Source organism: Thalassophryne amazonica, chromosome 17 (genome assembly GCF_902500255.1).
Source record: "Thalassophryne amazonica chromosome 17, fThaAma1.1, whole genome shotgun sequence".
Lineage (NCBI taxonomy): Eukaryota > Metazoa > Chordata > Actinopteri > Batrachoidiformes > Batrachoididae > Thalassophryne > Thalassophryne amazonica.
The window spans coordinates 17,676,917-17,698,988 of record NC_047119.1 but is presented as its reverse complement, the minus strand read 5'-3'; the positions used below and the strand labels follow the sequence as shown (position 1 = coordinate 17,698,988).

General features: G+C 39.5%; 1 protein-coding gene across 1 annotated transcript in view; it reads right to left on the bottom strand.

Moving 5' to 3' along the window:
* Window positions 1-20,187, bottom strand: part of pcsk5a (proprotein convertase subtilisin/kexin type 5a) — an 88,483-nt gene extending 68,296 nt beyond the window's left edge. The window contains exons 1-8 of the mRNA XM_034192191.1: window positions 19,879-20,187; window positions 12,100-12,204; window positions 5,050-5,205; window positions 4,786-4,929; window positions 4,433-4,500; window positions 4,162-4,250; window positions 3,902-4,074; window positions 3,521-3,730 (exon numbers count right to left, since the gene is read on the bottom strand). Of these exons, the coding sequence (XP_034048082.1) occupies window positions 3,521-3,730; window positions 3,902-4,074; window positions 4,162-4,250; window positions 4,433-4,500; window positions 4,786-4,929; window positions 5,050-5,205; window positions 12,100-12,204; window positions 19,879-20,031 (1,098 nt within the window). The 5' untranslated portion in view covers window positions 20,032-20,187. The remainder of the gene's footprint in view (window positions 1-3,520; window positions 3,731-3,901; window positions 4,075-4,161; window positions 4,251-4,432; window positions 4,501-4,785; window positions 4,930-5,049; window positions 5,206-12,099; window positions 12,205-19,878) is intronic.
* Between the last annotated feature and the right edge of the window lie 1,885 nt (window positions 20,188-22,072).

The following is a 22,072-nucleotide window of genomic DNA, read 5'->3' as shown; positions in this document are numbered from 1 at the left end:
ATAAAAGTTTTCATATCTGCAAAATTAACGTCAATACTGGTATGTTTGATAATTGCTCATATTGGCTGATATTACAAGCCAACCGATATATCGGTTGAGCTCTAGTTCTTAAAATGGGTTTCTTGGTGCAAGTATTAAAAACTATGGCATATTGTCTCTGTAATGTGGCACCATCACTGTAGCTAACGGCACCAAGCTATTGATACCTGTTAATTAGTGCTAACAGTACTATTATACTGATGTAGATGTAATGATGTAAAACATAAATGGTTGGACTTGACTAATTCAGTTATGCTGGTTGTAGCACATTTGGTTTATTTAATTGAATTGACCAAACATTCTGCAAAGCACAGTGATGGCTTTTTAATTCTAAGATCATAATGGCATACTGTGAGAGTGAATGAGTGAAAAGTGGATTGTGCAAACACAGACTCCAACAAAAAGTGCAAAAACCTGCCAATAAAGCAGTTTGAGCGAGGGAGTGAAGTCCGAAGAGCATCCTCTGTTCTGCCTTTAAACGCCCACAGTGTTGGCCCAACAAAAGTCTAGAGAGCCGCCCGCCTGTCACCTCTGAAAATTACATCACGTAGAAGATCATGCAAATCAGTGTGCTGGATTTTAGCCAAAGGCTTTAATTTGTTTTGTATCTATTGTATCTGTATAGTATCTATTGAAAGGTCAGTTCTTAGATGTGCAACACTACAGTTAAGGCGCTTTTCTACTACAAAGCTCCAGCACTACTCGGCTCTACTCTACTCAGCTCTACTTGGTTTGGTTCCAAGACCGTCCTTTTCTACTGCAAATAGTACCTCTTCAATGTGGGCGGGGTCAGCAAAGCAAATTGCAGTGACGTCATTTTATATGCGACATAAACAATCAGGAAGTGAAGGGAGGAGGACGTGTCAGTTTATCTCTTCATACATACTGTAGCTTTAAAGGTGAGTATAATAAAGAAAATCAACTTTCATGAATGTGTAAATAATAATAATAATAATAATAATAATAATAATTCTCTTCCTACACAATCCCAAGTACTCTGTTAGAGTAGAAAATAAAATGACAAATTCTGTGCTAAAATACAGTTTTGGTGTTATGTGTGTTTTTGGAAAATTTCAGGATTACAACTCTATTTCAATGACTGCATGTGACTGTTTATCCTTTCAATTGCAAGTAAATATAGAAAATGCATTATCAAAAAAACAAAACAAAATCAGAAGCTTGATTTCCTTTTATTAATTTATGAAAAAGAGAGTCTGAAATAGCCCTTTATCTTCCTGTCCTCTGAGGCTGCTGAGTCACTGTATTTTCCACATACTCAGATGTAAACTGTTCAACAATAAATCTAATTTCAGTCAGCGGTGCTCAAGTCAAGTATTTTTGCCCATTTATAATAACTGGTTATGCAAGGTAGGTATGAAAGCGCTGTGCTCTGTCAGGGAGGCGGTGGATAATCCAAGAAGCAATATAATATCTGAACAATATGTTCTGTAATATAGTAAAGCAGATGCAGCATATTCTTTAAGGTCAGAGGTTTACGTGCACTTGTTTACTATGCAGATGATGCTGTGATATTTTTGAGACATCTGGATGCTGTATTAGTTGAGGAAGGAGTTGGAGTGTCTGGGTTTTCCTACTGACCAGGATCAACACTGACATCCAGGATCTGAATGACTTCCTGGGCTCAGCCATCAGATGTGCATCTGTTTGTAGGTGATCTTGCTGAGAGATCAGCAGATGCCTGGGAAGAGTTTAAGGAGTCATGAGATGACTGGACAGAGGTGCTTGGTGATGGTGATACCTTTGCAGGAGAACAGGTCAAAGTCTTTATGGTACTGATGCTGAGGCTTACTGGACGAGTGACTTTGGTACCAGCTAGTGACCCTGAAGTGATGACTGGAGGCCTTTTATATTGGATCTCTGATGGTACCACTGGAATGACTGAGTGAAACGAATGTGCACACAATGTCTCAGTGCTGAGGACCTCAGCAACTGGAAAAGGCCAAGTTGAGGTCCATATATCTGGTTGCAGTAGCTTTTGGTAGGTTGCGATGCATTGGTTATCTGATTGGGAAACAAGGTGGTTTTGTAGACCTGATGACCAGTAATTACTTTCCATATTCTGGAAATCCATCTTCTATATAGCTTCTACAGGCAAGTCTTCTGAGCATTGTCTTCCACAGTGGTCAGGAGAAATCTGAATGCTGGCGAATCAACCTGGTGTTGTACCAGAAATTGCCAAAAGGTCCCAAACGTTCCCAAACAGTGGCAAAAGAGTGGCAAATAGTTGCTAATTGTCACAAATTTATTTGTAAACACTTTCGCAAACATTCACGCTCATGCTGCTATATGTCACTAAATATCGGTAATGACAGAGGCAAACCTTGATTTTCACCAAAAAAGTTGGGGAATCTAAAAAACACAACGTTCGCCAGCATTTTCCGCTCCGTGAGAAACTAGCCTTAGAATGCAGGAAAAAAGGGCGTGTGTGTGTGTATATATATATATATAATTATTATTATTATTATTTATTTATTTATTTTTTTCTGGAGGTGGGAGGCTGGCATGCCTCCAGACCCCACATTGGGTTCCTTTGCAACAGAAAACTGATACATTGGATGGACTCAATTCAATTATGAGCAGGATTTCCATTTAATAAATATATGTAGCCCCAAGTCAAATAAAACACATCCATGCAAGATAATTTAATTGTATTTAATTTAATTGGGACTACATATATTTATTAGCTAGAAATCCTGCCATAATTGAATTGAGTTCATCCAATGACTCAAAAAACCCGACTCATTGGATTCGTTTTCTATCTAAAAAATAAATGTAGTCCCAACTCAGTTAAATTACATTTTCTTGCATGGATGTGCTTTATTTGGTTGGGGCTACATATATTTATTAGATAGAAATCCTGCCCTTAATTGAATTTAGTCCTTCCAATGAGTCATTTGTTTGTATGATACACTCAAACAACCGACTCATTGGATTTGATTTCCATCTAAAAAATAAATATAGTCCCAACTCAATTAAATTACATTGTCTTGAATTGATGTGTTTTATTTGGTTGGGGCTATATATATGTATTAGCTGGAAATCCTGCCCTTAATTGAATTGAGTTCATCCAGTGAGTCATTTGTTTGTATGATACATTCAAACAACTGACTCACTGGATTGGATTTCCACCTAAAAAATATAGTCCCAACTCAATTAAATTACATTGTCTTGAATTTATGTGTTTTATTTGGTTGGGGCTATATATATTTATTAGATGGAAATCCTGCACATAACTGAATTAAGTTCATCCAATGAGCCATTTTTTGACTGTACCGAGACACAGCTCCCCTTCTCCTGAAGCTAGATCCACCTCTGGGACTGGATGCTAATTGCTTAATTGTACCACGCAGTGCATCTGTGTGGGATTAGATTTCTCCGCTCATTTAGTCAGGTCTTTCCCGTCATTTGTCACCCATCTGTATGCGGTACACCGAGTCTGTTTCTCACAGCCTCTTCTCACCATCTTGTCTGCCTCCCCACCGGTGTTAGCTGTGGCCAGCGTGGACGAACACGGTTCCAGGTGATCTGGCTGCCTTCCACGCCGTGTGCTGCTGCTGCTGATAGAGATAGTGTAGATACTGCTGCTGTAGCCATCACAGGAACAATGGTCACCTGTTTGCCCTCCATTCCCAGCTGCCCAGACAAATATAGAGCCTCTCCCGTTCCTGCCCTGGGATTAATCAGGGAAACAGACAGAGGTGGTTAATTTATTAAAGATAATTACACAATGTTAAAGAGATCCAGATAAAACACTGAAGCAAATGAAGAGCCATAGGCGAGGACACAGACGTAAACAAACAGGCTGTTCTCGTGCAGCCTCCACTTTCCCCCCTTCTCTCACTTTTTTAACGCCATCCTGCAAAGCCAGACGAGCCAGAGGACCGGGTCCCTCCAAAGTTTTCCCATCATCCTTTGGCCCCCAGCTGGCTAAATAGATGTCAATGTGTTGGCGTCTGAAGCTCAGTGACTGGGCCTCCACACTGTCTGTCACATCTCCATCCAGCATGCGGATCCCTGCAGAAAACAGACGCTCTTTGCTTGCATTGCACGTGCACCAAACCCCAGGCTTCCTCATGAGGCATGATACGCTCATGGACTTACCGCCGATTCTGGCACGGGAAGAAACGCCAACTGTGCAATGCGGGTTAGTCGCTGCTGCAGCAACCATCCCCGCACACTGAGTCCCATGGCTTTGGAGGAAGGAGGAGAACATCAGAACATTAGATGCATATGCATGAAGAGAAATCAGATGAGGAAATTTACATTTCCATATATATGCATGTAATTACTGAAAATATGCAACAGCTTGCATAGCGCTAACCCTAAATATATAATGATGAAATGGCAAAGAGCTAGTTAGACTTGCTCTTACTAGTTGGTGTAATCACGAGGAGAAGGATCTTGATCTTGTCCATTCACATCGTAGCTGGCAAGTGGATCCTGATACAGATAGAAAGCAGCAGCACATCAGAAAAAGCAGCTGGCTATCTGTCTCTGTTTTATCAGACGGATCACAAAGAGCATCTTTATTTCTTTTTTTATTAAACATTCGTCGAGACAGTTAAGTAGTTCAGACACTCAGGGTCTATTTCAATACGCTTCGCCAAACCTTTGGCCCAAAAGCTCTTTTGCAATATCTTTCTGCTGCTATACTCCGAGTGCTGCCAGATTACTTGTGATTAATGTCTCCTTTCAAAGAAAAACATCCCATCCCAGGGCACTTACATAATTTGGCTTGAGATCAGGATGCTCTCTCTCAATGCCGTCATCCAGGACAGACAGCACCACGCCCTCCCCGGTATAGCCTCTGCTCCAAGCCCCCACTATGTTCATATGAGAGCGGCAGCCTTCCGATTCATCACTGCAGCGCTGTGGAGCAAATAGTTTTAGCCCATAGGAATAAATAAATCGTACTCTATTTTTGTCTTGGCGTGTCTGGGTTCAGGAGTTTGTGTTTTCATCCCAGCTCAGACAAAATACATGACTCACCATATACCACAGGCGGTTCCACATCAGGTCACTGAGGTGCATCATCACGGAGCGGCTGGACCCAAGATGGGAAGAGGGAAAGGGCTTGGTGTTCCACATGAGAACAGAGTTCCTTTTTATTCTTGTCTGGATGACCTGCTGCTGAAGCCAGTCCACCTGAAAATGGATCAGTTATTACAACAGTGAATTGTGATTTTTATATATTTTTCCCTTCTACAACCCCAATTCTAAGTTGGCACGTTGTGTAAAATGTAAATAAAAAACACAACACAATGATTTGAAAATCCTCTTCAACATATATTCAATTGAATACACCACAAAGACAAGGCATTCAATGTTAAAACTGATAGACTTTGTTGTTTTTGTGCAGATATTTGCTAATTTTGACATGGATGCCTGCAACAGATTTTTAAAAAGTTGGGACAGGGCAACAAAAGACTGGGAAAGTTGATGAATGCTCAAAGAACACCTAATTGGAAACAGGTGAGTGTCGTGATTTGGTATAAAAGGAGCATCCCCAAAAGGCTCGGCCATTCACAAGAAAAGACGGGGCGAGGATCACCACTTTGTCAACAACTGCGTGAAAAAATAGTCCAACAGTTTAAGAATAATGTTTCTCAATGTTCAATTGCAAGGAATTTAGGGATTCCATCATCTACAGTCCATAATAAGAAGATTCAGAGAATATGGAGAACTTTCTACACGTAAGTGGCAAGGCCGAAAACCAACAATGAATGTGACCTTTGATCCCTCAAGCGGCACCGCATTAAAAACCAACATCATTGTGTAAAGGATCTTACTGCGTGGGCTCAGGAACACTTCAGAAAACCATTGTCGGTTAACACAGTTCGTCACTACATCTACAAGTGCAAGTTAAACCTCTACCATACAAAGCGAAAGCCATACATCAACAACATCTGGAAACGCCGCTGCCTTCTCTGGGCCCGAGCTCATTTGAAATGGACAGACGCAAAGTGGAAAAGTGTGCTGTGGTCTGATGAGTCCAAATTTCAAATTGTTTTTGGAAATCATGGACGTCGTGTCCTCCGGACAAAAGAGGAAGAAGACCATCCAGATTCTTACCAGCGCAAAGTTCAAAAGCCAGCATCTGTGATAGTATGGGGGTGTGTTAGTGCCCATGGCATGGGCAACTTTCACATCTGTGATGGCACCATCAATGCTGAAAGGTTCATCCAGGTTTTGGAGCAACACATGTTGCCATCCAAGCAACGTCTTTTTCAGCGACGTCCCTGCTTATTTCAGCAACACAATGCCAAGCCACATTCTGCACGTGTTACAACAGCGTGGCTTCGTAGTAAAAGAGTGCGGGTACTAGACTGGCCTGCCTGCAGTCCAGACCTGTCGTCTATTGAAAATGTGTGGTGCATTATGAAGCACAAAATACAGCAACAGAGACCCCGGACTGTTGAACAACTGAAGTTGTACATCAAGCAAGAATGGGAAAGAATTCCATCTACAAAGCTTCAACAATTAGTGTCCTCAGTTCCCAAACTCTTATTGACTGTTGTTAGAAGGAAAGGTGATGTAACACAGTGGTAAACATATCACTGTCCCAGTTTTTTTGAAATGTGTTGCAGGCATCCATTTCAAAATGAGCAAATTTGCACGAAATCAATATTTATCAGTTTGAACATTAAAAATCTTGTCTTTGTGGTGTATTCAACTGAATATAGGTTGAAGAGGATTTGCAAATGATTGCATTCTGCTTTTATTAACATTTTACACAACATCCCAACTTCATTGGAATTGGGGTTGTACTATGAAATAACTAACAAATACACGGGAGCAGATGGCAATAAATCATGAGTCAACCCTGCTGTCAACTCATGTTTTGAAAGAGTGAAACATTTCCTGAAGCACTTGTTTCATTTAAGAGTGCTGCACAGTATGAAACAATCAGGTATTTTCAAAATAAATAAATATTTTTGTGTTGTTTTTTTTTGTGTTTTTTTTCTTTTTTCTTTTTAGTGTTTCTGCTTTTAACTGTGGTTTATTTATTTATGTATTTATTTATTTATTTTAACTTGCCTGTTCTTGTTGTGTACAGCGCTTTGGTTGTTGGTATGCATTTTAAAGTGCTTTATAAATTAATTGAGATTGAGATTGAGATTGAGATTGAGATTTTCATTATATTGAACATGATTCATTTTCTGAAGCATTTGTGTCATTTACTGTTTTGATCCCATTGGAAAAAGCACTGTTTGTGACGGAGTTGTTCACTAACACTTATAAGCACTTCTACAAATGAATCATTTTCTGAAGCAATCGTTTGACTGTTTTAACAAACAAACAAAAAAAAAAACAGAAAGAAATAAAGTCTTTGAATAGACTGGCATCTTGCCCAATGGCTGCTGGGATAGGCCCCAGCTGCCCCCATGACCCTTATTTAGAGTAAGCAGTTGAAGATGAGTGAGTGAATGAGGTATAGAAAATGAATGAATGAAAAAATAGTGTTGATTCTTATACATCACAGTTGCATGTCCCTTGCCTGCCTCCACGTTCAGTTATTTACAATGCATCCAGAAAGTATTCACAGCGCTTAACGTTTTTTTCCACATTTTATGTCACAGCCTTATTCTAATATGGAGTACATTCATTTTTCCCCCTCACAAAACCCCATAATGACAACATGAAAAAAAGTTTTTTTTTTTGCAAATGTATTAAAAATAAGAAAAAAAAAAAGAAATCACGTGGAAATACGTATTCACACCCTTTGTTCAATACTTTGTTGAATGCACCTTTGGCAGCAATTTCAGCCTCAAGCCTTCTTGAATATGATGCCACAAGCTTGGTGCACCTATCTTTGGGTAGTTTTACTCATTCCTCTTTGCAGCACCTCTCAAGCTCCATCAGGTTGGATGGGGAGCGTCAGTGCACAGCCATTTTCAGATCTCGCCCCAGTCTGAGGTCAGGAGTGCTCTGGAGCAGCTTTTCATCCAGGATGTCTCTGTACATTACTGCATTCATCTTTCCCTCAGCCCTGACTAGTCTCCCAGTTCCTGCTGCTGAAAAACATCCCCACAGCAAGATGCTGTCACCATCATGCTTCACTGTAGGGATGGTGCCTGTTTCCTCCAAACATGACACCTGGCATTCACACCAAAGAGCTCAATCTTTGTCTCATCAGACCAGAGAATTTTGTTTCTAATAGTCTGAGAGTCCTTCAGGTAGAGGTGGGTGATACTGGGAATTTTGGTATTGATCCAATACCAAGTAAACACAGGCCCAGTATCGCCGATGTCAATACCGATACCAATACTTTTTCATATTTAAGCTTCATAGATCCAAAGGATCCAAAAGACCTAGGATAGAATTTTGCCAAACATTCTATGTGACAACAAAATACTTTATTATCATAATCAACATTTTTGTTTAAAAAAAAAAAAAATCACTCAACACAACTTAAAATCTCCTGAGGTAGAGGACTGACCCGAGGAGAGCGCTGAGTGGGCAGGCCAGGCTGAACCTACCTGCATGGCTGTTGGCTGGTGCAGCTGACTGAGCCACGTGATGGCGCAACAACAAAAGACCAGAGTGGGGAGGGTGCGCTGATCCTTGTTATGTGACACAGTGCAGTGCTGCTCTTACAGACAGTAAACTTTGATGACTCTGCGTGCGCAGCAGTCAGTCCATGGGGGAGAGAAAAAAAACGCTTGAGTATCGATCTTTTTACACGAGGATCGTTCAATATCAATACCAGCATTGGTATCAATATTATCGATATTAGGATCGATCTGCCCACCTCTACCTTTAGGTGCCTTTTGTCAAACTCCAGGTGGGCTGCCATGTGCCTTTTACTAAGGAGTGGCTTCTGTCTGGTCACTCTACCATACAGGCCTGATTGGTGGATTGCTGCAGAGATGGTTTCTCAGAGTAACCACCAGATTCTTGGTCACCTCCCTGACTAAGGCCCTTCAACCTCCGATTGCTAAGTTTAGACGGGCGGCCAGCTCTAGTTTACATTTTTTGATGCCATCACGAAATGGCTTTTTTAATTTTTACAAAGCAGTGTGCCTTTTGGAGACAATTAGCTGACCACAAGCAGCCTGCCTCCTCTGTTTCTGCATTTTTCAGCGAGTGCTTGAAGCATTTTTAAACAGTTCATTATTTTATCAAGCTGTTGGTTGAGCTGCTGTTTTAAGCCTTTTGAAACGATGAATTATTGCCTGAAGGAATGGTTTCATTCAGTGGTTTGACGAAATGAACCACTGTATGATGTAACCGGCTGATTGAATGTTTCAAGCATTTTAAAATATGATTTATTCTCTGATGTAATTGACAGTAAGCCTTCTTTATATTGCACTTCAGAGGCAGCAGAGTGACATCTGTGGCATCTAGTGAAAACACCAACTGACTACAACCCAAAATCTGAACTAGTTGGGAAGCTATAGAAAATGGAAATAAAAAATAAGCTCATTTATTTTTACATTTACTTTGACTTCTTTTCAATGCAGACAGTATGAACACAGCCTCGTAATACACAGCCATTCCTGCCATTCAGGTCTGCAACACATTCCAAAAAAAGTTGGGATGCCTTTACGGTGAAATGTAAATGGGCTGCATTTATGTTGTGCTTTCATGGCCAATGTGCTTTACAATGATGCATCGCATTCACCCATTCACACACATGCCGATGTCAGGGTGCGACAATGCAAGGCAGTTACTGCACACCAGGAGCAACATGAGGATTAAGGACATTGCCAATGGATCCTGAATGATTTTCCGGTGTGATGGGTATTACTAAGTTGTTATTGCACTCACCTGTTGGTATCACCTGTTTGAAGTAACATCATTACTTATTTATATATTTATTTATTTTTATCGCTTCACTAGCCCTAAATTGTCCGCGGCCCCAACCTTTATGGAGTTTGTTGCGGTCCATAAATGCTGCAATGGCTGTATATTAGCAAATGAAATGACGTTGACCTCACATGAAATATAAAGGATTCATACGGTCTGTGATGAAATAAAAGTCAAAGTAAATGTAAAAATCACTGCATGTTGGTTTTTTTTATTTGTAACTGTATTTTCTATACTTTGCAACTTTTTCTGATTTGGCATAATTTTTGTTACATCAACATGTATTCATACAATTGTATTTGCGTAACACAATTTTCTGACCCATATAATAATAGAATAAAGGCTTTTAATGCCTCTCGTGTGTCACAGGGTGTCACTTAGGTGCCACTACCTGTCGGTAACACTCGGCAAGCTGGTATTGCTCCCAACTGGTTCTTTCAGTTTACAGAATGTTTTTTGAAACAGCATGTCACTGTCTGTCTGTCTGTTTCAAACATTTTGAACCTTTTTCAAGTGTTTCAGAAAAACTAATTAACTACAGCATTTGCTTCATTTAACATTTCAAACCTTTTTAAACAGTGAATTGCTGAAGCAACTGGTCCATTTGTAGTTTCAAGCATTTCAAAACAGTGTCTGTTTCAAACATTTTGAACCAGTGAAACTCTGTCTACACCAACTAATTCATTTAGTTTTTCGAGTGTTTCAGAAAAACTAATTAACTACAGCATTGCTTCATTTAGTGTTTCAAACATTTTGAAACAGTGAATCACTAAAGCACCTGTTCCATTTATAGTTTTGAGCATTTCAAAACAGTGTCTGTTTCAAACATTTTGAACTGGTGAAACTCTGTCTACACCAACTGATTCATTTGCTTTTTAAAATGTGTCAGAAAAACAAATTAACTACAGCATTGCTTCATTTAGTGTTTCAAACATTTTGAAACAGTGAATTGCTGAAGCAACTGCTCCATTTATAGTTTTGAGCATTTCAAAACAGTGACTGTTTCAAACATTTTGAACCAGTGAAACTCTGTCTACACCAACTAATTCATTTACTTTTTCAAGTGTTTCAGAAAAACTAAACTACAGCATTGCCTCATTTAGTGTTTCAAACATTTTGAAACAGTGAATTGCTGAAGCAACTGCTCCATTTATAGTTTTGAGCATTTCAAAATGGTGTCTGTTTCAAACATTTTGAACCAGTGAAACTCTGTCTACACCGACTAATTCATTTACTTTTTCAAGTGTTTCAGAAAAAAAAAAATTTAACTACAGCATTGCTTCATTTAGTGTTTCAAGCATTTTGAAACAGTGAATCACTGAAACACCTGGCCCATTTATAGTTTTGAGCATTTCAAAACAGTGTCTGTTTAAAACATTTTGAACCAGTGAAACTCTGTCTACACCAACTGATTCATTTGCTTTTTAAAATGTTTCAGAAAAACGAATTAACTACAGCATTGCTTCATTTAGTGTTTCAAACATTTTGAAACAGTGAATTGCTGAAGCAACTGCTCCATTTATAGTTTTGAGCATTTCAAAACGGTGTCTGTTTCAAACATTTTGAACCAGTGAAACTCTGTCTACACCAACTAATTCATTTAGTTTTTCGAGTGTTTCAGAAAAACTAATTAATTACAGCATTGCTTCATTTAGTGTTTCAAACATTTTGAAACAGTGAATCACTAAAGCACCATGTCCATTTATAGTTTTGAGCATTTCAAAACAGTGTCTGTTTCAAACATTTTTAACCAGGGAAACTCTGTCTACACCAACTGATTCATTTGCTTTTTAAAGTGTTTCAGAAAAACCAATTAACTACAGCATTGCTTCCTTTAGTGTTTCAAACATTTTGAAACAGTGAATTGCTGAAGCACCTGGTCCATTTATAATTTCGAGCATTTCAAAACCTTCGGGGGAAAAAAAACAAAAAAACAAATCAAAACAAACAAAAAAACCCCAACCTTGTTTCTGCCATGTCCTATGAGTGGAATATTTTGGGTGGGGATTCACCTTGAAATCGACACTCTAGTTACACCCATCTCGCCACCATCAGGATTTAAGGTTGCATGCACGTGTAGAGCCTGGGAATGATGAATGTGACTGTTGTTTCTAGTAGGTGGGGTCACTTCATGACGTGTGTGCTAATGATTTTGAGGGGAGTTGGGACACGCTGCTGATGAATAATTGAGCAGAGTCTGCCACTTCTCCAAGTATCCCATTACTATACCTCAGTTTCCTTGGAGACGCTCACAGCGACCTCTTTGTTGGGCACAGGTGACCTTTTCACCGTGTGGTGGTGGCGAAAGCTGTAATAATTCTTGAGCTCCCCGATCTGCAAACACACATCAGATGTCACAAATGTCAAAGCAGAGACGTCCCGTTCTGTCGCTGGATGAAACAGGTGCTAAATTATGAAACACGTGTTGGTGTCTTTCATTAAGGCGGCTTGCTACCTTACACCTGGGATAGGTTTTCAGACAAAGAGAAACTTGACACTCAGTCACTGATGCGTGTCATTGTCTGCATGCACACATGCGTACACATGCATGTGCACACATATATGTGCACGTCCACCTGTTTGTGACTCATACTTGTGTAATGCACACTGAAGCCTTTGTGTAAAAAAAGCCTGGTGGATAATTTATAACAGCATGTTGGTAATTTGTGGAGCTAATTTATTCTCAGACAGCTGACTTGTGAAATTTAAAGTTGCCGTATGATTTCTTACCTCAGCGGTAAAGCGCCTTTTGTGGCGTTCTGTCACCTTTCATCAAAATGTGGCCACAAAATATCACTTTTCACACCAATTACCCTGAGCGTTAAATTCACCCTGCTTTATTAAATGTTTGATGACAGGTTCATTTTTTATCTGATCATTCTGTTAGTGCAGCAGACAGGCAAAATCATTGTGCATTTTTGTGACTAAAGCATGAACTTTGGCACACATATTCTAAATTAACTAAAGCTTATTTCAGATGTGGAGGCATCCTGTAGCTGACCTCTAACCTACAGGGGTCAATAAAGAATTAAACAGGGGTCAAAATTTAAAAGTGAACTAATCATATTGAAAGGTATACCAAATTATTTGTCTGATCATAAAGATTCCAAAAAGGTATCGTTTAGACAATCTATGACTGAATGTTATGTAGTTATGGGGTAAAAACAGCAAAACGGTGACAAAGGTCAATTTCAGTTTGTACAAGGGTCAAAAGTTAAACTTGCACTAATTTTGGTAATAAAGTGATGCAAATTATTGGATGAGCTAATAGGATTAATAAATGGAATAGTTTTGTCTGTGCTGAATGCTTGGTCTCCAAAGTAAAGGTCAAACAAGGTCGACATCCATTGGATGACATATATGTTACCCTGTAACATGATAACTAAGTATGACAGGTGGTGTAAAATATATATTTTTAAAACTCTATTAACGCATAGATAGTTCTATACCTTTTTTGAATCTTTACGTTACAAATAATATGATATACCTTTCAATATGATTGGAACATTTTTTGAATTTTGACCCCTGTGTAATTTTTCATTGACCCCTGTAGGTCATTAGAGGTCAGCTCCAGGATGCCTCCACATCTGAAAATAAACATTACTTAATGTAGAATATGTGTGCCAAATTTGGTGCTTTAGTCACAAAATGATCAATTATTATGGTAATTTTAGCTAAGCTGCACCACTATGTGCAACATACAAAACTGAATTTATTACTTGTACTTTTATGCACAGTCACTTTCTTTGTGACCTTAATTGTTACACCAATAGTGGTTCTGAAACTTTACAAATATAATCCACCCACATGGCATGTTTCACATATCAAGATGCTGATTAAACAGCATGATTACTGCACATGAGCGCTTTGGACTGGTTGCAGTAAAAGGCCACTCTAACTCTATGTGCAGTTGTATTGGCCAGCACAATGCCACAGGGTTTTAAGGGAGCATGTAACTGGCATCCTAGCTGCAGGAAAATCCACCAGCCCAGGACCACCACGTCCAGTTGATTCACCTGATAAAAATATTTTTTCAAGATCTCAAAATAAGTCAAGTCAGGGGGCATGCATTGGGGCCATGTAATGCTGTACCATATCCACCAGGTACTGGAAGACAACCACTCAGGCAGACAACTGATCCATCCCCACCTGTGGAAAGAAAACATCTATTTTCAGCAGCCTTCTGGCTTCTAACTTCGCCACCTCGACACCGAGGCACCTGCTTGCTGGACCATACATAGAGCCGTGTTTGCCACATGAGCAAAATGTCATAGTTGAATTTCTCTAACAATATAAGCAATAATCCTCACCTGTCTCCCTAACTAACCACTTCTTTGACAGAAAGTAAGTCCAGCAGTATCCCACAATCCTTCAGATATCAATGACATTGATTTCTCACCTTAGGTCACTGGTTACAGCCCATGTTTCACAACCTTATAGTAAGACACAGGAAGCACCAGCACCCTAAACACTTGGACCTTTGTTCCCCTACATTTATTTATTTATGCACATAAGAATATCAGATGTCAAGTGTCAAGATTCAAGATTCAAACAACTTTATTGATCCCTAAAAGGGCAATTCATTTTCACACCCAATTACCTCAAACAAAAATACAGCAATTACTCCACAATTATTACTAGTTGAACATAATAATGGCACACATCTGAATTAAAACATCCGCACATATACATTTGATTTGTTTATGTACGCTGAGCTTTGAAATAGTCTCTCATCCGAATTGATGCAATGAGTGTGTTGGGGCTGCAGCAGCATTTCTGCCACACGGCCGATCTCAGGGGTAGTAGCAGAGCGGAGGCCAATGGCGGGGGTAGGGGTGGGGAGCATGCATCATGTGTGCAGATGAGTTCATGTCAGTCTCTGTCCATGTATGCGTAGACAAATTTACCTTTTGGTACAAATAAAGTAACCTTGAACCTTGAACCTTGACTCTGGAGTGGCCTTGGTGATAGCAGACTGTAGGGAAGAGCAAATGAAAAGGAGCCAGATGCTTCACCAAGGCTGTTGAAAATTCTTCTGGGGGAAAACAAACGGGGCATTTTAACCTTCAGTAGCTGATAAGGCTGCCATGTTTGGGTTAAGCAGAGAAGCACAGAGTTCCAATACAGCCTCTCTTTAACTATCCAGATCCAGTTGTGAATATTCACTGGTCTCCAACATCAATTCCTTTGCAAGGCAGACATTTGCTCCGAGATTTGCTCCAATTTGTGTTTAAGTTCAAGAGTTAATGCAGTCTGAGATGGTACCGCATTGCCTACCTCACTAATCATGACGGACAGGTGTAGGGTTTAGTTTTGGTGTCAATGAAAAGATCCATTGTCTGAAGATGTCATCTACAGAGCTCATATCCCCAGCTGGGTGATGAATTGGACATCTCTGTAGGATGTGAGATGCAGTTTGTTCTTCCCCACATTCACAGAATTCATTGTTGGATAGGCCTATCCTGTGCAGATAGACTCTGTAACATCCATGGCCAGACCGGAGACGAGAGTAATCCACTGATGTCTGCTCAGGTCATGGCCACAGGTGACTTGGTTGGAACTGGAATATACTCCCTCAAGAGTGAAGGAGTCTGGGTCCATTCATCGGTCCATCACCCATTTATCATGTGATTGTCTTGACTGTAACGAGTGTAGCAGTGTGGATAGAGGCCGTCTTGATCGTAACCTGTTCGTTGGATTGGGATTATTCACAGCCCAGTTTGTTCTCCTACAAAGATATTGGTATTGCTAAACACCTCTGTCCAGTAAACTCATGACATCATAATCTCTTCCCACACATCTCCTGAAATCAAAAGTCAAGGACCCAAAAACATGAAGGTCACTGCTGAAATAATCCAGTGTCTCTACAAGTTTAACACTTCCGAGGCATACAGATACACTTCTGATGGCCAAGTCCAGGAAGTCATTGTAGCCTGGATCTTAGTCTTGATCCAGGACACTTGCACACCTAGACACTCAGGTATCCGTTGATTCCATAAAGATCACAGTATTGTCCACAAAGTCAACGTCAGATATCCTTTTCCAACAAAGGCAGCTCAGCCACGGTGGATTCCACAAGTCCACGCAACACCAGGTCCATGTGAGCATTGAAGTCTACGAGCCAAAACATCTGCCCGATGCACCCAGCTCCAAGACACATCAGTGCAATAATCACGCTGTTCAGTCAACATCATGATGTGCTGCTCCAGCCAGATGAATGGATTATGTTGGCAAAGAAGAGATTTTAACCATTTGTGAAGAAAATTTGTGTAAAATAAACCTTTTGGATGCAGTGATGGAAGTGTAGTTCTTTTACTTCAACTTGTGAAAAATGGGATCATTTGTATTTTTGTTAATTATAGAACACTGGAAAAGAAGTTTGTTGAAGTTACATGATTTCAATATGTACCTTGGTTACACATCATCACATGTGTCCAAATAACATAATTTTATTGTGTTTCTAATTGAGACACATATGAAAGATATATTAGTATTTATATGTGATATAAAACATTCTCTAGATTATTTGGAAAAAAATATTGTGTGTAAAATACACTCAACAAAAATAAGGGCAGTCTAAGGCACACCTGTGCACTAATCATGGTGTCTAATCAGCATCTTGATATGGCACACCTGTGAGGTGGGATGGATTATCTCAGCAAAGGAGAAGTGCTCACTATCACAGATTTAGACTGGTTTGTGAACAATATTTGAGGGAAATGGTGATATTGTGTATGTGGAAAAAAAATTACATCTTTGAGTTCATCTCAAACAAAATGGGAGCAAAACCAAAAGTGTTGCATTTATATTTTTGTTGAGTGTAGTAACAAATATGATAAAATCCTGCATCTATAACTCAGGTGGACTTGTTTTTAAAAAAAACCTATTTAACATCCACTGACGTGGTTCACGTTTTAATATAATCAGTGTTGACAAGTGCAATTTTATCAATAACATATAAGTGAAATTACATATTGACAGTCATCCTCCATGTTTGTTTTCAGTGGAGCTACGCTCAGTGTGCCTCCTGTGGGTGGGTGTGAAAACTGATATACAATTACTGACGAGAGACATCATTTTCTCTGCACTGTTTGCTTTCTGTCAGATTGATAGCAGCCTATGAATTACACACACAGTGGCTTTTATTGCACTTCATCTCAAGCAACAATTTATGTTATCACACAAGGCAAAAACTGGAACCCCCTTTTTTTTGAGTGGGTTTATCTCAAGAGGTGTTGCAAAGTATGATTTTAACACCAGAAGGTTGTGGGTTCAAATCCAACCTGAGGCCTTTCATTAATAAATTAAGCCAGTTAGCATGCTACCTACCTTATAAAAAAAGAAGGTCCTTCATTTCCCGATAACTGCGAGGAAGCAATGAATCTCCGAGCGATGCCATGTTACCACGTGACAAGTGTAACTATGGGACCCTGAAGGCATCTATATATCACAATTCAGCTTTAGAGGTGCATATCGCCACCTACTGTTTTGGAGTGTGGAAAGTCATGGTTTTAATTATTCTAAGTCAATACAATACAGAACATGAAACAATAAAATTTAAATAAAAATATATATTATAAAAAAAAAAAAAAAAAAAAATATATATATATATATATATATATATATATATATATATATATATATATATATATATATATATATATATATATATATATATGACCTAACCTGTGTACTCAAGCCACATGTTATTCATAAAATTATGTATTAATTAAACACCCAAATCCAGGTTAGCTGTTAGCCAAAGCTAGCTGGGCAAATATATGATAGGTGGGCATGTATGGGCTTTGTTCAACCTGCCCAGGTTATCCCATTCTTGCCAGTGTCCCACCTCTTTACCCATTTACAAGGTTTGGTAGGATTACGTTGAAATGTAATCCAAAAGTAATCAGATTACAAGTAATCCAAATGTATGTACATACATACATGTAATCCACATGTATTCTTTCAAAGTAATCCTACCCAACCTTGCCCATTTATGAAGTGGCCGGGAATTAGGAGGTGTCAGCTACTGCCAAGACAGAGACATCTAACGCTGCCTCATTTGTGCATCAGAATTGCTCTTTATAGAACCTATGCATGATGTCACAGAGGGTTTTTTTATGGAAACAGTACATTTATGGAAACAGTACATGGCTAGGCTTAGGAAAAGCCTTCGATTAGGCCTATGATTACTCACTCAGTCATCTTCATCCACTTACTCAAATTAAGGGTTACGGGGGGGGGGGGGGGGGGGGGGGTGCTGGAGCCCATCCAGACAGTGACGCAAGGTACACCGTGGACAGGATGCCAGTCTGTCGCAAGGCCTCATACAGACAGACAAACACATTCACAGCAGCACACACACCTACAGACATGTTTCTGTGTAGGCTCTCAGTTGTCCAGGTGGTTTCCATAGTAGAGAAGCTTGAATCTTCGACTGGACTGGGTTGATTGACGTGAGGACGTTTCGCTTCAAATCACAGAAGCTTCCTCAGCTAAAATTCTTGCTCTGGTAGTCTGACTTCTGTCTTGACTCTTGTAGAGAAGAATAAACCAGAAGCCAACAAAAGCTGGAGTTTTTTAACCTAACCAGACCCCACCTACTGAGAGGCTGACTGCTATAGGCTAGTGACTAAACAATAGCTCTAATTAGCACCTATTGTGCTCTAGTTAGCACTCTCCTAATGACAGGACGGAAGCCTCCCCCGATGGCTCCCTTGACGACTCTCTCCTGATGACAAAGAATGCTTCCTTGACACCTCTCTCAAACCATTTCTTCTCTCTGGCTAAGATTTTAACTTCCTTGTCCTCAAACGTGTGGTTAGTGTCTTTCAGGTGGAGATGAACTGCAGACTGAGGTCCACTGGCAACCTCTCTGTGGTGCTGGTATAGCCAAGCATTCTTTGTAAAACAGTTGAAACCCAGCCTTAACCACGGAGCGGGTCTCAGACACGCTTTGTCCCCTGTTTACAATGTGGTACTCAGGTCAAAGCAGTTTCAGTCTTTTGTTCATGGTAATGAGTCATTCACATCATCAGGAGAGAGTCGTCAAGGGAGCCATCAGGGGAGGCTTCCGTCCTGTCATTAGGAGAGTGCTAACTAGAGCACAATAGGTGCTAATTAGAGCTATTGTTTAGTCACTAGCCTATAGCAGTCAGCCTCTCGGTAGGTGGGGTCTGGTTAGGTTAAAAAAAACTCCAGCTTTTGTTGGCTTCTGGTTTATTCTTCTCTACAAGAGTCAAGACAGAAGTCAGACTACCAGAGCAAGAACTTTAGCTGAGGAAGCTTCTGTGATTTGAAGCGAAACCTCCTCACGTCAAGCAACCCAGTCCAGTCGAAGATTCCAGCTTCTCTACCACCTACAGACAATTTAAAGTTTCCAATCCACCTAACCTGCATGTGGGAGGAAGCCGGAGCACCCGGAGGGAACCCACGCAAACACGTGAATTCTATACAGAAAGACCACAGGTGGGAATCGATCCCATGACCATGCTGTGAGGCAACAGTGCTTACCACTAATCCACCGTGCTGCCCCTATGGTTACTATTAAACACTAATATGAAGTCATATATAACCGTTCTATGGATCCCATGACCTTTGACCTTGGGATGAATTTGAAAGGTCAAATTCAAGGTCATAAGTGCGTATGACAGTTACATTTCACCTCCTTAATTTGAACCTTAACAAATACATATTAAATTAATCACAAAATGAAATACAAACTAGGTGTTTGTATTAAAGAAGAAATAACTGGTGCAGCACAGAAATAAGTGCAAAAAGTCTTTAATAAGGTGCTGAAAAAAAATGTTCAACAGGACTGACGTTTCGATGTGAGAGTCACATCTTCCTCAGAGTCCTGGGTGTTCGTATTGTTTTGGTTCTATACTCTGATTTCAGACAAGTGTAGAGTTAGTTTAGCTTCATTTATGTGATCTAATTCATGTCTTATTCAATGCAGGCCTACATTCTGGACTAATCAAATCAAGATCCAGAGTGTGGGGAACTTACCTGACCCATATTTGTAAATCCATATTTCTCTGCTACCCTGTCCGCAGCCTCACGGCCTCCTCTTACTCTTACGGCCCAGTATTGGGTGTACATCTCTGCATGACCCAACTGTAAGAACGCACCCGTCCACAGCACCAGGACGCACAGCATCATTTAGAATGAGTGCAGACGTTTCATGCGTTCCTCTTGCAGTCTGCTGCCACATTAAACAACTTTGGCATTGCTGGAAATTGTCCCTGAACACTGAATCCTAAAGATGCAAAGTTGATGCTCTGCAGAAGGAAACAAATGTTCGCCGGCTGAAGCTGTCAGGACTCGACTCTCCTTCAGCAGGAGCAGGCAGCGATCAGGTTACGGCTTCAATATGGGAGCCAGGCATCGAATACGGTGTTCTTTAAAAGGATCCGACCTGTTGGGCGAAATGTGCTCCTGTGCAGTGCAGCCTCATCTGTCGGTGAACAAACATCCATTAATTTCCCTCCTGAATTCACAAAAGGGTGCATAACAACTGTGAACACTCGCACATGAATATCATTTTCATTTTCATTTGCCTGGAAGCAATGGAGGTTTTTTTTCTTTTAATATATTTATTATTTGCCAATTGCTTTTCCCCTTGGCAGCCCGGCTGTCACAGGATCAAAGTATTATTTTATTTTATTTTTTTATTTTTATTTTTTAAATATGAGTTTATCATATAAATTTTTATATTATTTGGGGTTTTCTGAAATAAACATCAGGCTTCATTCTACAATATCTTCTTATAAGACTCTTAGATTCTTTCTTAATTGACCCTAAGAAGGTTCTTAAGTTAGATTCATCAACGTGTACTCAAACTGCAGAATTGTTCACAGCTGTGTTCTTAAATTGATGAATCCCATCTCCTCCTAAACTGAAAGCACATGCCTGGTGAGCCTAATTAACATATGATTAGCATACGTAACAGCTCATATCAGTTAACTCACCTGAAAGATAAGTTTCGTTTCAACTTACAAATAGTGAAGACAACAGATAGCTTTGAATTCAGATTCTGAAAACATGTAAACTTGAGTCCAGTATCCTAAACTTGCCCTTACAAGTGGAGTAAATGAGAAGAGATAAGTTTACTTAACTTAATGGAACTACCACTTTATTTTTTTACAGTGTACATTTAATTTATTTTAATATAAAAATACTTTGTAAATTACCAAAATGTAACATATAATAATGAACAGAGATATTACGGACATATCACTGCAATATTGTATTTTAATGACCTTCACATAACCAGACAATGCAACCAATCTGACATGTCAGCACTAAAATCCTGGAGTACTGGGAAAACATCATGAATGCCACAATCTTCGTAAAAACTTTGTAAGCAGGACTTAGGAACAGATTTGTTTTTAAGAACAGTTTGTGAAAATTATATGTACAGGGTCAAAATTTTGGGTCACAATTATACGTACAGGGTCAAAATTCTGCATACAGTATATGTAATATTTGTTTGAATGTCCCTCAGCAAGTTCTAAAATTGTTGAGTAAATGCATAAAAGTAAGTTACAGTTCTTATTTTTATTTTAACTTTGTTCATCATCATTTTATATCAGTTTTTTCAGCTGCTCCCATTTGCTGAAATTCACCGCAGCAAGGTCTGGTGTAGATGTGGGATTTTGGCACATAGTTAAAGAACATTATTACAAAATGGCCAAATAATGGAAAATTGGTGGAACAAGCTGAGATTTGCAGGACAGGAAAAGTGTAGAGAATCAAAGACTAAAAGTCTCTGAAAATCCCAGATGCCATCCAAAATAACCACTGTTTCTTTCATGTAAACTCTTTGCCATGACTATCGAGTGGTTTTACGTAGGAAACCCTGAGATAATATTTAGATTCATACAGCTCCAGCACTGGGTAGAAAAATGTCCTCACAGCTTCTGGTATTCCAAAACAGTCTCAGAGCCAAATAAGCAGGACCAATCCTGCTTGACATCTGAGATTTGACAGGATCAGGTTTGCTCAGAGCAACAGCGCTGTACCTGGAACAAAAAGGGGGGAAATCATAAGAGAATAGCTTTCAACAGAAATCAAAGAAAACCCAGATCCAAGTGCAGAACATGTAGCTATATAAAATAATAAATAACTAAATAACTAAAATAACTTAAAGAAATCATATTTTCCTAAATAAATAGCAAATAAATACAAATAAATAAAGTAC